At 41.1% G+C, this 18,681-nt stretch overlaps 1 protein-coding gene across 3 annotated transcripts in view; it reads left to right on the top strand.

Moving 5' to 3' along the window:
- zfhx3b (zinc finger homeobox 3b) overlaps positions 1 to 18,681 on the top strand; it is a 336,831-nt gene that overhangs the window by 238,284 nt on the left and 79,866 nt on the right. For 2 of the 3 annotated variants that reach the window (XM_086070592.1, XM_086070593.1), the window contains one exon: positions 626 to 1,122. In XM_086070592.1, coding sequence (XP_085926718.1) covers positions 626 to 1,122 — 497 coding nt within the window. The remainder of the gene's footprint in view (positions 1 to 625; positions 1,123 to 18,681) is intronic. The other variant, XM_086070594.1, reaches the window with a different exon arrangement.

Below are 18,681 nucleotides of genomic sequence, written 5' to 3' on the forward strand. Positions count from 1 at the left end.
CTTTATCTGTTTTCTTAACGTTAAATATTTGATTAATTTAACTCATTCAAACCCAAAAAATTATAAATAAGTTGTTACTACTTTGTCCTTCACTCCCCAAAACGTATTTATATGTATTTTATGTAAAAAAAAAAAAAATCATGTTTTTAATGCTAGAGCATACAGAAGGCTTTGATACAGCTCCTGACATGAAGAGGTCGCGTAAAACAATACTAGTTATTACAAAAAACGGCCAGCAGATGGTAGCAGTGTATAAGAGATCAGCCAGGGCCGTATTGCAACAAGCTTTTTTTTTTGCCAGTGTTTTCAACAAGTTTGTGAATAATGATGAATTAGCTATATTCTAGTGCTAATTGCTGCAAAACGGAAAAAGATAGAAATTTACTTTTTTCCTGATGAAAGAAGAGACTAATCTTTCTTTTGGTAGGTTCTATGTTTTTTTTTTTTTAATAAAAAATAGAACAGAATATTCAGAGGACCTTGCAAAATCAGCCAAAATCCAGTAAAACAGCCAGGAGTGAAGGTGGTTGCTTCAGTGAAAATTGCTGGAATTGAATGAGTTAAACTGTCTTTATTTCCCTCTTCTAATATGTTCTCCTTGTCTGTCTGTTTCTACACATCCAAGTAGGTGGGGAGCTCCCGATGGATATGCGCCTGGGCAGCGGCCAGTTGGTGTCAGAGGAGCTGATGACCCTGGGAGAAAGCCTGTCGCAAACTAGCGACCCCTCGCTCAAACTCTTCCAGTGCGCAGTGTGCAACCGCTACACCACCGACAACCTGGATGTGCTCGGCATCCACATGGGGGCCGAGCGCAGCCTGCCGGAAGAGGAGTGGCGCGCCGTGGTGGGCGACTCTCACCAGTGCAAGTTGTGCCACTACACCACGCAACTCAAGGCCAATTTCCAGCTGCACTGCAAGACGGACAAGCACGTTCAAAAGTACCAGCTTGTGGCCCACATTAAGGAAGGAGGCAAAGGCAACGAATGGCGACTGAAATGTGTGGCCATTGGCAATCCGGTGCACCTCAAGTGCAACGCTTGCGACTACTACACTAACAGCTTGGAGAAGTTGAGGATGCACACGGTCAATTCCCGACATGAGGCTAGCCTCAAACTTTACAAGGTCAGTGGTCCTCAAACTCTTTCACTCAGTTTACACTAAGCATCACCTTTCACCTATAAAATGTGGTATGTATGTATGTACCCATGGATAAAAAAAGTAAAGCTATGAGAGAATACGTTGCCAAACTTATGCAAGCTTTCACAACTAAAATTATGAAGCAACATTTGGATTGGTGATGGCCGGCGAGGGTCAAGGGCCTTAGTTGGTGACTATTTTGTCTGCGATTGTCCCGTTCAGACACTTTCTCTGCATTACTCTGCTTATGGAGAGTCTTAGGATGTTGTTAGTTGCATAGATGGAATAGTTGAGTATATAGGAGAACTTATCCAATTCTGATGCTCATAACTGAGTTGACTTTGAGACATAATACTCAATGGGTTGTACGGTGATGTTCTCGAAAAAATGTGTTTCAATGTGCTTTCTCACTTGGGAATGTTGTTCAGTTGCACTATGAGCAAGAAATGTAGTTAAACAACTTCTAAATATTCCAAATGGAACCCAAACTTTTGGAATGTGGTCAACCTCTTTTGTTGTTCGGATATTGAAACAGTTTTATACATAGGAAAAAAACAAAAATACAATTTGTGTCAGGATCAAACTCTTTTTTTTTTATTCATCAATCTTTCAAAAGTTGAGGAAAAAAAAGGTCAATTTGACCCACCTTTCTAAAAACAAAAAAAAGGGTTATTTTGTACAAAGACAAAAACAGATTTGGGGGGGATTTGTGCAAAACAAACCAGAACATTGGTTCAAATTGACCCAAGTAGTGGATCCGTCCATTATTGACCCAACAGATTTTAGAGTTGGGTAAAAAAAAAAACCCCACAATTTGGGTTAATTGTTGACTAATCCATTATTACCCAAATTGTGTTATGTTTTACTACTATTTAGGTCAATTTGTCCCAAGTTTGCTCACATTTTTTTTTCCTGTACAAAACAACTCATTGTTTTTGTTTTCCTGTACAAAACGACCAATTTTTGGGGTTGTTTCATTCTAAACGATTTTTTAAATAATTTATTATTGTTATTATTTTTATAAATGGAGCTGATCGGGTCGGTTGCTCTGGGCGATCCAACTCAAAAAGTTGGGTGAAATATATAACTAAGTAGTGGATTTTTGACCCAATTGTTTTTCAAATGTGCAAACAATAAAATGCACTCCTTAAAGTGGACAACTGTTGATATTGTAACTGCCATAGTCAGTCCATAACTTGGTGTGGTCGTTCTTTTTAGAGTTTGGTGTTTCTGTTCTGTTATATGTCGCACCTCATTCCAATGTTTGGTAAAATTCAAAACTTCAGGTGCATTTGGCTTTAGAGGTTCCTATATACACTACAGAGCCAAAATACATACTCTTATTGGAAGTTGGTATGCTACAAACTCATTGAGTTGGTCTTGGAATCACAGTAATTACAATAACGTCCAATAGCGACGCTCTTGGGTCATTTTTGTTCAATTGTTGGATAACCTCGCTGCTTGCTCCATAAAACGAAGGTCACTTTACTTCCACGAGAGGAACACAGCACATAGAGCTGGTCTTAGATGTGGATCACTTGGAGACGAATGAAGAAGTGCGAGTAGACAGAGGTTTGGTGCTAATACTCCCCGGAGCAGAAGAGGCTGAATCGTTCTCGACAGCCGTATTGATTTTTGCTGGACTTGGAGCTTCACCTTCTCCTCTAATCATTCCATAATAGCCAATGGATGAACACTCTCCGAACAAATGGCCATAAATCTAACAGCCCTGATTCCACTTAGGTACCTATCCTGTGAGTCTGCGGTTTGACCACTCCACACTTAACCTAAACTGGCACATACACACACATAGAATAAGCACACACAACAAATCACAGACAAGTACAAATAAAACATCCTCTCTGTAAATCATTACACATAATACAATATAATCTTAGACACACACACATACTGTATGTATGTATATATATATATATATATATGTATATATATATATATATATATATATATATATATATATATATATATATATATATATATATATATATATATATATATTTATATGAATATGTGCGTTGAAGATGCTGACTTCGTTTTAATGTCCACTCCCTTACCTAAAGTGGTTCTTTTACAGAAAATAAGCTTTCATTATTCTGCATTTTATATAGGTTTATTTTATATTTTAACAAGCACAGATTAAAAGGCATGTGAGTAAATGTGCTGTCCAATCACATTAAAAGCTCAATTTAAAGTGGTCTGCAAAACCCTCAAAAAGACTGTCCATAAAATAATTTTGCTTTATGAATACTTTATTGCAGCCACTAGCATAGTATGCAGCACTCATGTCTCTAAGGTGTTCATACTGAAACAACATGAGAGAGAAATCAATGTTCATGGTTTGGTTAAAGGGGAAGGTGAGAGACGGGCTCCAACTAATGTCATCAAAGAGGTCCAGGGGACAAGGGGAGGCTAGTTCAGCCTGTAAAAACAGGGAAATCCCAGTCTCACATGCACCTTAAAAATGCATAGAGCTCATTGCTCAGACAACATAACATCCATGTGGACCTTTCTGCCGCACGTACCCTGGCGCACATTCTAATGACAGTCTTGCATTAAACCAGATTAGATTCTGGCAACCTCTCTCCGAGTCACACCTTTTTGGCAGGATGGATTGTGTTTGTCTCAGAGGATATACTGTGCACTTTATATTACACTATGTGTGTGATTTCCTCTTTGCAGCGAGCCCAAGAGAAAAAGAGAACCAGATTTTCTTCTGTCTCTTTTTCCGCTCAAGTTTTTAAGAGAAGACATATGTCATACGGCTGCTCGGGCTGTGGGGGGATTAAATATGTACAACACATCTAGGAGTGATCATTTTTATGACTTAAGCCTCTTACGCTGACTCCATGTTTCTTAAAACCAGTGAATCTTCAGAGCAAAACTGTCCAGAACTTACCTGCAGGATCTCATAAGTTCGGCTAGAACGCAAAAACAACGATGCATACTCGTTGACAAGTATTATTTTATGACTTGGCATTTTATGACTCACAAATGTGATTAGCGGACAACAAGTACATGGTTGTAAGGCCTTTTGGCACCACTGACACTGCACTTGGTGTCACAGTCTCAGCACTGTTGAATTTACTGTCCTGGTGGAGATACTGGCAGACACAAACCCACATTAGCCCACGCCTGTAACCCCCAACTTGGCATTTTATGCCGGGACAAAAAAAAGGAAAATCCCCATGCATTTATTCCTCCCCAAATAAATCCGATACAAATAGCTAAATTTTCAACCATTGTAGGGAAAATAAATCAAATCAGCATAAACAGAGTGTAAGATGTGGGTGACGCTTGGGATACGTTGCCAAAATCAAACTGGTTTGCATTAAACGGGGCCCTTTGTGTGCACAGCTCTATATAAATTGGAGCCTGTAATTACTGGAATTAAAAAGGGAGGTTGAAACCTAGAGCTAAGCTGCATGGGATAATTTGAGAGTCTGTGGTATGTGGCCCATATTAGGGCTTTCTAAAAATATCAACCCCACCACCTCATGTATTGGAATGTTCCAAAAGACCACAGAAACATCCAGCAAGTCCCCCTAACCGCACAGACCACCACACATGGGGGGGGGGGGGGGGTGATGACTTCTTCTGCAGTGCACTGTGCTTTCTGATGACAGATTCCATTCTAAGTACTGTATGCTCTGCCAAACATGCTCTCTGAATTTCTTCTTTGCAATGAGGACCCAAGAGTTTAATGCAGCTCTGATGATGACAGTCACCCACTTGCCCTCGTAAAAAGACCCTTCTTAAAATAAAGTTGTTAGTTTGTGTACAGTGTTTTCAGAATTTGCATGTCCTCTAGCCCTCTGTTCTCCTTTTCCAGTTGTACATGCGAATATGATAGCTCTCATACTAACAGCCAGCCTCAGGGCAAACTATGTGTTAGTTTGGAGGTGAGATGAGTGGAACTAATCCAGCTCTTAGGCTCTGGCTGCTCTGGCCAGACAGAATGGGTGGGGCCAACCCAGAGCCCAGCTTCCAGTCAAGGGTTCGGGAAAAGGGGAGGATCTTGGGTGGTGTGGTGGATGGGTGGGCGGGTGGGGTGGTAGCTGGCAACCTTCCTCGTCTCGCGGGCCGGTGCAATCGGCAGTAATTGAGATTGATTGAATGTTATTTTTCTTCTTGCAAATGTAGTCCATTAGCTTGGCACTTGCATAATCAGTTTAGAGCGCAGTTAGCTGAATGTAATCATGTTCCTCAGTGTCTGCTCGCACAAAATCCACTCCAGATGCCGCTTGGCCGTGGACTGAGAGGCAGAGAGTGCCGTCACTATCAAATGGGGGATCTTTCTTGAAAGTCCTGACACCCTTGTCTCCAAGCCTGGTCCTGCATTGTTGAGCATATGCAAACTTTTCAAGTGTCTCAATAGAGTTTAAATCCACTGTCCGTCTCGTTCATGCAGAACTTGTGAACATGTGATCTGCCCTTTATGTATACCAACATACAGTGTAAAGCGGAGCTCAGGGCCTGGCCAATGAACAAACACAAAACATCTGTCTTGGATGGTGATCGCACAATTATTTTACACTTCAGTGCGTTCCAGATGTATTAGTGTAGACTGCAGCATAAGGAATACGTATCTGAAGAATCCACAGAGCAAAGACTGTAAAGTAAATGAAGGGATTAGCAGCTGCATGGCATCAGCATGTTTCACTGATGATCCTGCTCACTGGCTTGCAGGTTGGATGTTCTCTTTACATCCGTGATTAGAACTGCCACGATTGATTTCTGCAGTGAGCTATAGCATGTGCTTGTGGGACTACCGCAAGTAAGTTCTAGTTCCACACTTCGCATGTTACACAAGGCCAAGTATGACTGATAAGTAGTGTTAATTTTGTTAAGGAAAACTATACGAAAATATTTTTGTCACACAATATTCACCGACCGTAAACAGGAGGTGGATTCACGGTTAAAGGTTAAAAGTAAAGCAATAATGGCCTGGGAGAAAGAGAAGATGTGATATATGGACACATTGAAGTGGAGGAAAAATGCATATGCTAGATTTTAGTCAAAGGGAAGAAATGTGGGCACAAGGAAGCGGAAAAAAAACACAACAAACCTGAAGAGAAACACAGAGTTCAAAACAAAGACTTTGTGGTAAGTTAACAAAAAATTAGGTGGTGTTTTTTTTATAACGTAACAAACCGCCATAATGTTACAACAATAACATAAAACCGACCACAAACTAATGCTGGATAGCTTACTAGCTTTTAGCATGTAGCGATAGTAGCCACTTGCTGGTATTGTATGAATTTGTGCTAACTGAGATATGTTATACTAGTCGGGCAACTATAGTTTCAGTTTGATTGATTGCAAGTTTAGTTAAAGCAGACAGAATTGTGAGCTAATGTAGGCCCTTCAAGCCGACTAGAGTTAACACAAATCACCTGGACAGCAACATAACGTTCAATACTATCTGCTGACAAAAAAATTAAAAGGGTAAAATGATTGTTCCAATGTTACCATTCAGAATCCGTGCGAGGTAAACTGCACAGCCAGCTTCTGACAGCTGTCGGGACCAAGCAAAAATTGTTGGATAATGGTGAGGGCATTGCCTTGTTTAGCGCTATTGAGCTGTTAGCTAAGATAGCATTTTGCCTTAGCTAATGTAGCGTCCCAGTTTAAATTAGGAAAATCTGGTCACTCTAGGTTGAGTAAATGTAATGAAAACGAACAATATTGAAACCGGCCTCAATTTAAAAATGGCCGATAAAATAAACACTATTGGTAAAACAGATGGCTGACTCCCGCCATCATGGTTATCAAATCTTATTGTCCCTGCTGTTCTGCGCTGGCCAGTTTGAATCCTTTCACAAGGTCGGAACTTTTTAATTTATTCTAATCGTTTTGCACATGGAATGAGACAAAAAGGATTTCAGGTAATGTTAGAAGCTACTTGGCAAAGTGACGTCCAGCCGGAGCTTGGCCTAACCCTCCAGACATCTATGAAGGGGAGGTGTAGGAGGAAGATGGAGAGAGGGTTGGGGGGGGGGGGGCTGGGGGAAGGATAGATACTCTAATTATCATGGCTTGCCTATGATTGTTCAGTAATAGTGCTCAGTGGGAAAGGTTGCAGCAGTTCCAGGAAGAGCTGAGCGCTGATTTACTGGTACTACCGCTCTAATAAAGCGCTTGCTGCACATCCTGGGAGACAGCCCATTCTCCCATTTTACATGCATAAGCTTTTGATTGCACACAGAAGAAGACCTACCCACACACCTCTTATAAATTACAGTTAATCATCACTTATTGGGGACTTCTTCCGGATTCATTTTGTTTTGCACAAGTGTTTGTCATCATCCCACTTGTTGTTATCTACAGTTAAATGGGTTAAAAGTCAATCAAGTCCAAATACAGATCACGTCTTTTAACCCACTAAACCAATTGTGACCGTGAATCTGTTTGTCTAATTCGGTGCTTAACCTTTCTTGAGACCATTCTTCAACTAAAACCTTCTGGAATGTCTTATAATCCGAAAGACTGTGCAGTTCAATATGTACAAAACACTATTAATATTTTAGCAGGCTATTGCATTGCTGCTTTGAGTCAACATATTTTGTTTACATGTAATCTCATTTGAAGTTGCATCATGGCTCAGTTGGGACTATAAGTGATACTAGTCGGTCTATCAAGTGACCTACAGCAACAACACCTGATGGACAGTGTCAATGGGCAGCTGAATGTTTTGCCAGATGGACAATCTTGTGACTCAGTGTAGTCCCTAAACTGAAGGGATGGGGAGAGTGAAGCGGGCAGGCTTACCGGCTCTGTGCCATCAATACATCAGTGGCTTAGCCACCAGATTAATGGCCTCCGCGTGGTTGGAGCTGCAAAACTACTCAGCTCTGAGGTCTGTGTTCAGTAGGGCTTTACATGAAAGCAAGTTAGGGTGAGGAGACTGATGAGGAGACAGGATACCTCCTCTCTTATGAGCCAGGAGCACCACGCTGGGACCAATGTTGTGTTTGGACTTAGCTTACAGAGTAGGGCTGTGGGACACGTACAGTATATTATGCGAAATAATGGATACAGAGCTTGCTTTTGATTCATTTCACGTTGATGTTTTCTCACTTGTCCAAAATACAGTATACAGGAAATGTGCTGCATCATCATTAAGAGTTTTGCACCTAATTCATTTGGTTTATACATGTAGCTTACCACTACAACAGGCTAAACAGCCTGTATTTAATGGTAAAGTTGTTTTTGAGGATAACAGCTATTTGTCCTTGCCTCCTTACTTTTTTAGTGTTGAACCACCCAGGTTCAACATTGCTTACATTTTCAAAAGTAAAAAGTATATCATTGTACCTTTAAGGGGTGCAAGTGCTAACCACCGGAGTGGCATACTCAACGGTTCTAGCTTGGAATCATATGGATACATCTTTTGTTTCTTGGTAGGCACTCATTTGTAGTTAAATAATTACCAGTTGTCCAATGGGGCACATTTGTGTGGACTGTACCCAGAGGAACAGACATTGACTGCTACAGTGTCCTTATTTCTAATTTCTAAGAATCCGCATGAGGGAACATCCTGCTAGTTTTTCACACATTCCATTTGCTCCAACAAGACCGAGGTTTCTCCAGATTGAGGTGCATCAACACTCTTTGGCTGTTTATTGTTTACATGTCACAAAGACCCTGATGCATGCAAGCTCATCAAATCAGATTCTTTTTGGAGCACAAAATCTCTGTGACCAATCAATCAATCAAGACTTTAAGTTGGTTTGGTGCTGTTTGTTCATCCGTGTTTTGCCTAATTTGCCATGTGCTGGAGTCAAGGGTTCAAATTGGGAGCTATAAATCTATCAGTTATGTGGATGATGTTTCCTCCAGATGTAGAAGAAAAGATTTCATTCTTCAGTAATTAAACGACGCAGCCCCGAGTGTCATGCGGTTTTTATTGGGGCCTCTGGAAAATATCATTAGCATCTTGTTTTCTCATCATGTCTCTGATTCTTCAATACAAAATATGGAAAAGGGATAGAGAATAGAATCCCTTGTTTAAATTATTAGCTAGTGATGTCAGAAGTAGCGCTGGGGAAAGTTGGGTGGAGGCTCAAAGGGGTCAAAGGCATAGTCTTGGAATAGAGGCGATTTTATAGTTCCTCAGATGAAGTATTGGGGGGAGTGGGGGGGGGTTCTTTTTCAGCGCCAGGAATGTTCCCAAACGTTATCTTTCCCACGGGTGTCGTCTTCTACACCTGTGTTTTACTTTAAACGTTCTCCCAGAATAAGAGGGAAGGGGTTTGAGTGGGAGAAAGTGATAGTGAATGAAAGAGAGAGGCAGCGAGAATAGTTGGGGATGAGAATGCTCTTTAGCTTCTCAAGGGCGCTGATACTTTATGGCCTTCACATTCCTCCATGACAAACTGATACCCAAAATAGACTTGGTTGTCTAAGAAGGAAAAAAAAACACAAAGGCTCGAAATAACTTTTTCTTTAAGTAGCAGTTTTGCTAATCAATGACTTCATTTGAGGATCAGCTTTGTAATTTGAGGAGCAATATTTTTGTAGGTAAAGCTCAGGGTCCCGAAGCAAGGGATTCATTAAACAACAAAAATACAACAATGTAACACATTGGTTTTTAATTTTTTATGTAGTTCACATTTTTTATTTGCCAAAATCACATCATATCCACAAATTCTTATTTTTTGGGGGATCTAGAAACATTTTCAGTGGGGCAATTTCAAACACAAATACAAATTTCATTGCACTTAGTATTTCTGAATGGATGTATAGTCTCTTAGCGAAGCAGAACTGATTTAGATCTACTGTAATGTAATATTGAAAACATTTGTTGTGCAGATCACAAAAGTGAAAATCTAAACTCAGGAATCGATTGTGAACACAAACAAAAACCATTGCTAATATAAATATTGATATACAATACTTTTAAGCTTGTAGACCACTACTCCCGGCTGACGTACGCTGTAACATGACGTAATTCATTTTTACTTTCCAATCCTATGTAGCTGTCTCGCATTATTGTGAATAATTTTAATAAATGACCTACTATTTTGCTGTTCAAAGTTGGACATGAACAACATTTTACGCAGTTCTAGCCAGACTTATGTGATAAGTGTACACTGATCATCCAAACTCTTGTGATTACCTGTCAATTTTAGGTTAGCTTAGGAATTAGCATGGCTTTTAAACGATACTTGTCAGAAGTGTATCTTATCCGCTGCCATGTAGGCGGATTACTGATTTAGGAGCGACTACGCTACATGTTAGCCACACTAGCTAGCTAGCCGAAGCTCATTGCTTGCTAGCTGATGCACTGTACAGTAAGTAGTGCCAAGCTTGGTGATGTGAACATGTTGTGTCCAGCCCAGTGATGCTTTTTGGCAACGTCTCTGCCTTTCAGTGATGGGAAAAACTTAAAATCTCTGATTCTCAGTTTTGTAATACAAGGTGCTTTGATGAAGCACAAAATGAACATTTTGAACCACAAACTGGCATGCTAAACCATTTATTTTGAACATTGAACACATGTGCTACTATATGATAATGTTAAGTCCCACCCACATATCATATCTGATCTTTTCTCACCTTCACTTTACCCTGCTGCTTTTAGAGCAAGCGGTATAAGATCAGGTTGTTGTTTTTTAGGACATGCAGTTTTAAGTACTTCTCAAACTAATCGAGAATCGCAGATGCCCTTCTTGGCAGATCATTTTATTGTGTCAGTCAATATCAACAAGTCAAGTCAGCTATAGCCCTGAAATGAAGAACAGCTGGATAATTCAAACATAAATCTTCACTTCAGATGACATAGCTCTGTCACTAATTAGGAATTTCCTTAATATGTGCTCGTTAGGTTGAAGTAGCCATATTGAAATAATTTGGAGCATAGAGGCTGTCTGCTCAGCTACCGTTAAAGTGACGTTTCTTGGAGCTGTTCAGAATTGGAAATGGTTAGATTTGGAATCCAGTTTATGGCTCAAATGATTGATGCTGAAATACACACAAACACACACACGCACAATCTTGTCTAGGGAGGAGATAATTTCCTCTGTGAGGTTGCTTGTTAGCAGGATGAATAGAAAAATAGTTTTCCTCCATTTATTATGTGATAGTTAAAAATGTTCATGTTTTTTCAACCCAATGTGTTTCTATAGGGTCATTTGAAAGTACTCAAGATGTAGAAAGATGTGATTAATTGTAGGTAAGGATGAGGTGTAACTGTCTTGATAATGTGATATTAAATATTGTCACTGTTTGGTGGAAACCCCATATGTCCAAATTTAGTCAATTTCATGTTTTTACAATTGGTCTGTCCCCATTTCTTCTGTTCAACACATTAAATTTGACTTAGTGAGACATTAGATAGACATCAGGCATTATTTTGCCTCAAGATAGAAAGTATGGATGACTTTAGACAGTTATGACTGAAAATAGATAGTGAGGTGAGATACATTTTAGTGAGCCTTTTCTGTTTAAAAAAAAAATATATATATATATATATATATATATATATATATGTAATGTTTCGGTGCAGAAGGAACCACAGCCACAAAGGTAAGCGCGTTCAGATTAATTTCCACCTATTAAAATGCTTAGCCAGCTCATTGCTTTAGTTATGGCATGACTCTTGGCTCTAAGACCTTTGAAAAAGAATTTGTGATGTTGATATAACCATAACTGTTTTCTTTTGTAACGGCATATTCAATTAGCGCTTGAACATGATTTTGGTTTAGTGTCGTATTAATGTGGTGTGCAATGGTACATAATGGCAATATTAGAAGGACAACTTGAACGAGTAATGATATTGGAGGTGCATGGATTCCGTCGGACGGTGACGCCATTTTAACAATATTGTTAGTGGAAGACCATACATGCCTGCATGTATGAAAAACAGCTCACATCTGGTCTAATGCTTTCAAATAAGCGTCCCTGCAATGGACTCCGCCCAGTTTTCAACTTAACTTTTAAATCATTAAACATGATGAAGCCATCTCCACAAAGTCAGGGGTTTATATACGAAAATCAAACACCATCTGCCATCCCTGATCAGACGCAACAGCCATCAGGCCAGGGTTACCAAGGCAGAACAGGAAAAGCCATTAACTGCCAATCACTGCATCGATCGACAAGCCAGCTCACCACTATCACCCCGTCGGCCCCCACCCGCCCCTGCCCGCAGAAAACACACACGTTTTATGCACCCTTACTGTACCGTGGGCGCAAACACATGCAGCATTGCATTAACATTGTCTTTGTTGTTTTCCAGCCGCGTTGCGTAATGGCAAAAAAAGCTAGTCCAATTGGTTGTATCCCTGCTTGAACCAACTTATCTTTTTAATTATCTGGAGTGTAGATTGCAAGATCAACATTCTGCACAGTTTAGATTAAGGTTGTCTTTTTTTAATGGCAGCTCAGCACACACAATGTGTACATGGAAAGGCAGTCAAGATACTGTTTAAAAGATATTTCCTTCTGAGCATTGCTTGGTTATCTCCTCGTTAATGTAATGCATCTCAGTGAAGTCCGCTGCCCTGTCAGATTGAAAATAGACACTCCACCCTGCTCAGCTCTCCACCACAGTTTTGGGAGCCAACCCTTAGATTAAAAAAAAAAGGAAACTAATAGAATCAGTGAAGGGCAGCAAAAAAAGAAAAGATTGATTCCACCCTCCTCTCTGTTTTCATCTAGGTTTGTAGTCGTGAGGGTCATTAGAAGAATATTTGCCCACTTCCCAATTTAACGGCGATGCTGTGTATCACAGTGATCCGGATCAGAGGTCAGGGCTAAGGGGAGCAATTACACTGCATGGATCCAGAATCTCTGGGCCTGTCCCGTTGTGTGTTCTGTTGGCAGAAACATATAGGTGAGCTAAAAGGGAAGCAGAGGCCATGGACTGTATTGAACATGGTTGTATTATTTGTAAAGCTTTTCTACTGATGGTGCTGCATTAGTTATGGGCATTTGCAAAATGCATGACTGGCAGCCAATGGTTTTAGAGACTGTCCAGGTATGTAAAAATCATTTTGGAATGAACAATTATTTGCAATAATGGAGATCATTAAGAATAAAATGTATTTTGTTGTCATGGTAGAGCATTTAATTAGTATGCGATAGTAGTGAACCAGGCTGGCTACCTCTCATGTTGTCTCAGCACTAGTGGCAGTTCTAATATTGCCTTTCAAGATTGTTTGCAGTTCTTGTAAAAACTTTTTCGACCACTAAAATGATCAACCACAGTATTCCAACAACACAGTCGTGTTTGTGGTTTGGCGTGCTTAGCTTTATACCAAGTCTCTACATATTGAATTTACGTTAATGTGATTTAAGCAACTTCACCTAAATGTGGGGCTATTACACACAATCTTATCTAGTTTGACTGTACAGTATGTGCATACTTTTGGTTTTGTTCTTAAACAGCTACTTAAACTTGCTGTGGTCTAGTCAGCCTTTTCAGGAGCCTCACAATAGCATGTGACAGAGCAGATATGATGGATGAAGCCTGGAGCCTTGACATATTGCGTTTGTGGTGGCCTCGTGCACAGATACACACGAGAAGAAAGGAGGGAGGGAGGGAAGGCGGGCAGAGATAGAACCCAGACCATTTCCCTCGTTCAGCACATAAATATTTGTGCAGCTGATTCATAAACAGTTGAACAAGAGTCGAGATGAAAGTGAGCGGTGATGTTTAGATAAACCCTTTTTTGGGGGCTCCTGTTAATGGCAACGCAATATATCACGAGGTCTATTGGCCGGGCTAACTTTGAATGTATGCCCTGTACCTTTCTAAGGTGTATTAACCCCAATACTGACTTCTGTCAGAAGTGAGGTACTTTTCAGACGTGTTCTGGCATTGTCACAGTAGCAGCGCAGTGAGGTCGAGTCGGCGTTGTACCGGTGGTGGCGTGCTAGCATTTGTCACAGCGGACAGTTGCACATGCTGATTCTGGCAGCCAGCTGGTCAGACGCAACACAAAGGTCAAGTCTCCTGTACAGTTACGAGGGATTAAGAAGGGGGTCAGTCCCTGTGTGTTTAACCTATGCATGTATTGGGGCTTGCATAACATCATATAACCAAATATTGGAGTGTACAAAAAGAAGCTGTATATAAATATACATGGGTTTACCATGTTGTCGCTCAGCCCCCATCAAATTTATCCTAGTGCCAAAAGGTACTCTCTTCCGCCTATGGCCCTCTCCTTGATTAATAACAGCTTCAACAGAGGAGCATGATGAAGATGGCTGCTCACTGACCTCTGTGGGAGGAAGAGTAGTGGTGGTAATGAGAGAGAGAGAGAGAGAGAGAGAGAGAGAGAGAGAGAGAGAGAGAGAGAGAGAGAGAGAGAGAGAGAGAGAGAGAGAGAGAGAGAGAGAGAGAGAGAGAGAGAGAGAGAGAGAGAGAGAGAGAGAGAGAGAGAGAGAGAGAGAGAGAGAGAGGGTGAGTGAGTGAGTGAGTGAGTGAGTGAGTGAGTGAGTGAGTGAGTGAGTGAGTGAGTGAGTGAGTGAGTGAGTGAGAAGGATCTCAAGTCTTCTCTCTTTTTGTCCAACAGCGTGAGGGACGAGCTGTGGTTCAGTTGCTGCTGTGTCAGTCTAGTGCCATGAAACATCTGCTTCTCTAGGTGTACAAACATGGTGACGTTTCTATGCTTTTTTCCCCCCTCACCTGTCACATCTGTACTTCTCAGAATGGCTTTGAAGTCTTAGATACAGGGATCCATCCCCGCCATAGGTGGAAAAAAAGGGAACTAGCGAGACCGAATACATTTGTTTGAAATACAATTAAAATTATTATTATTATTGCCTTCAAAAAACACTCTGGGGTTTATTTTACATTATGCTTGGGGTCATTGTCCATCTGCACTGTGAAGCGCAGTCTAACACTTCAGAATTCATCCTGATGATTTTGTCAGCAGCCGCGTCGTTATTAAATACAAGGGGAATCAGTTTTACTGGCAGCTATACATGCTCATGCAATGGCACTGCCACCACCATGCTTAAGTGATGAGGTGATACAGTACATCCAGTAGAGCATGGTGCTGCTCGGTATGTTGCGGCACAACTTGGTGCTAAAGTGAAAGTGTGCAAGTCTGAATTTGGACCTAATCATGAAGAGTAAAAAAAAACAACAACATTTAAACAGATTGCCTTAGAACAGTGATTCTCAACCATGTGTTCACTATATATGCTTTTTTTTTAATAACTGGAAAATCTTACTGATCTTACAGTAATGAGCCGAGCTCCACCTGTTTGCATGGTTTATGATACATGAGCCTGATCAGACAATCAGCCATCATAGGAGGATTGCAGTGAGAGTAGACTGCAGATTGTTTTCACGCTGCCGTGTCTCCGTTTGTGTGTGGAGAGTTCAAAGTCCTGCTCAACATCAGAGGGCTGATGCTGAGTGAGGCTGACTAGCTGCAGCCTGTGGTCTGCGAAGGGTTACTGAATTATTACTGACGGTTTCGGGGGTAACTGTCCGACCACAGGACTGAGGAATATTAATCATTTATTTGATTGTCCGCATGTGCTGATTAATCAATTTGAGTCGGATCTGCAGGATTAACTACCCTATTATTCGCTCTGTACGAACAGATAGAAGCGAGATAAGACTTTAAAATATCATATTCCATTCATCATGTATTTTTAGGTCTGTGCTGATGAAGGTGAAGTAAAAACTGAGGCGAGATTAGGGCGAGCAGCAACACGGGGGCAGGAGGATAACAGTGGAGAGGGAGGGAGCAGGGAAAAAAAGTCTCTTAAGTGCAGCTTGTGAGCTATTTCAGAAGATGGGTGAAAGGCAGAGCTTTGTATTTCCTCAAACCTGGCACCGAAAATCAAGTTGTGCAGCTGCGAGTGAGAGAGCAGCGAGGAAAGGGGGGTGGGGAGACGAGAGAAACAGGAAGTTGATGGGAAAATGATAGCTGTCTCCACCTGGAGTACAGCGTGAGCCGTATGGTCTGCGGGAAGGCAAAGCAGAGGGCGGCTCCATTACTACTTACTCTCTTTAGGTAAGTTCAACTCCTCCAACAATCGTATTACTCCTGTTTACCCACTTCACTATCTTCTTAGTCTATAAATTCTCAATCTGCCAACTGTTTAATGTGTTGTGTCATGTGGTAATGCCTTTGATTCCGACATGCCTCCCTTTGTAAATACAAGAAGCCCTTAAAAAGGCTGTGGTTTCTTTACAAGCATGGCGCCCCCGGCGCTTTGGTTGGGAATGCACTGACAGGGACTGGAAGAGTCAGTGAGAGAGTGCGAGGTGGTTAGAAACTGTATACTCTTCCCATTGCTCCTCTTGCCAAGCACTCTCCTTTCTGTCTTTGGTTGTGCAGGCAGGCAGTGAGTGAGAAATGTGAGAGGGAGGAGCCTCATAGACTCTCTCCTGGCTCAACACTGCGCCATCATTATGCACTTTTCAGCAGGTTTTACCTTTAACACTTTCCTCTCGGGGTTGAGATTAGTGCTCACCATGCTTGATTTACTGCACAATTACCCAACAGGAGCGCTATGTAATCAATAAACAGGAAGGGGCAAAGTGGTCGTCTTTGAACCGCAGTTTGAAGGCTTTTTCAAGCAGTTTATGTGCTGTTTGCCTGTGTGGGATGCCAGCCTGTAAAATATCTATCAGATGTTGGATCAGGCACGCCTCTTTGCTTTTCCATTGCTCTATAAGAAATAAACCTGCAGATCTCGACAACGCCAGTCGGAAATGGCACGTCTAGCTCCTGACCTGTAGCTAAGTCCGAGGTCAGGAACAAACTGTCTAAAAAGGATATTTTCTAAAAATCACAAGTTGTGCTTCATTTGATCTTAGGCCAGGTACAGGACCAAAGGACTTAAAATGTTCGACCATCCTCCAAGATTGGCCCACATTTTGTCTGAAGTGTATTAGAAAGGATGTGTCCCATTAATAGAGTAAGAAACCGGTTGGGGCTTACAACCTTGAATATTAATCATTCAATAATTATGGCCAAAAATCTTCAATTGTTTGGGGAAGGGAAAGCTATCTCTGAGTCTCTATCGACTGTGACACAAACAGAATGTAGCCAATCATAGAAGTGATGTTGTTTACCCGATGTTGTCTTGAAGTCTTTTCTTACAGATGTTGCCATCTAACAATGCTCCCACATGTGGTCCTCTTTGGAAACTCTCTCAGGTTTCCGCCTTTGCACTGCCATTATCAGAGCTGACCACACACAGTATGACCAGAACTGTTAAATGCTTGATTTGATATTTTTGTGTGCTGTTTGTCACAAAGAAATCGTCATTTAAGATGTGAAAAATTCTTCTGTGTCTACAAGGCCTTAAAGGCAGCCAGCGTAATGGCGCCTGCCCCGCTCACACTCAACACACTGAGCAGCTGAGTAGTCGTCACAATTATTTTCTGGGACTCTGAAGCGCTTTTTTGCAAGCATGACCGAAAGCAAACGGCCTCCTCCAATTAGTCGAGCCTGTGTTTGATTTTTAGTGATGACAACTACATCTCAGCAGCAATTACACTGCTCTGGGAATGATGAGGGTTTAGTTTATTGATCCTTCATTGATCCTCCTGATCAATGAGCACTTTTGTTTCTTTCATATGGAAAGTGAAATTATAGTGTATTTTTTTTTCTCCTTGGCTAATGAGCACACCCAATAGAATTCCCTTGCAAATGTGCATTGCCACACAAGGCCCATATTTATTAGTGACAGAGTTGCAAATGCTCATGGGATAAAGGGGGTGGGACTTTTTAGAGAATCATTTGTCAACACAAGTGCACTTTCTCCCTGTGGGTGAAGGTCAAAAGGTGATGGTATAGAAGAAAACAAAACAAAAAACAAATATACAGTTTTTTTTAAACACTGCGACAATAATGCTGTTTGTTAGGCTGTCTATGGTGTTTTGCATAGTATTAAGCTAGCGGACAATCCCCAAAGGCAAAGTTGTGTGGTTTTAACGACACAATAGACAACAGTCAAATTCAACCGGGAGTGGCAACCTACAGCTTTTTGTAAGAATTATTTATTTTTTGCTAAACTGCTGCTTGTTGCGAAGTGAATTGAGTTTGGTACCACCATCGAGTGCTCGTATCTCAAAGTTTTGCTCACAAGTCAAAGCAAACAATCTGCCAAACTCTGGATTGTATTTCAAAAAACGTTCCAATGATGTTCATATGCATGACGCATGCTACCAGAGAAGTTAGCAAGTAGCGACTAAGGCATTGTTTGTGAAAAAAAAAGAAAATGACAGATGCTGGCCACACATTCCTAATTTACTGAGTAACCGCCCCCAAATATATTCCCAAAGTTTGACTCTATTCATAGGAAACGGCTACAATGTCAAAACAAACCTGAATAAACTCCAAGCATGTTAAGCAATCCAAACCGAGCGTGCCAACACGCTAAAGTCTTTAAACTAGTGTTTTATTTCCCCTGAACATTTTCTAAGTGTAACTTTAAATGGCCCTTTTCCAATGTAAAGACTGCAGCAAATAAGTGCACTGTAAGCTGTGCACTCATGTAAGTTGCAGCTTTGTGTTTTCCCAGCGGAGAAGTGCTGACCGGTGGAGC

This window comes from Leptonotus elevatus, chromosome 3 (genome assembly GCF_054856555.1).
Source record: "Leptonotus elevatus isolate MCC_2025b chromosome 3, RoL_Lele_1.0, whole genome shotgun sequence".
In the NCBI taxonomy this organism is placed as follows: Eukaryota; Metazoa; Chordata; class Actinopteri; order Syngnathiformes; family Syngnathidae; genus Leptonotus; species Leptonotus elevatus.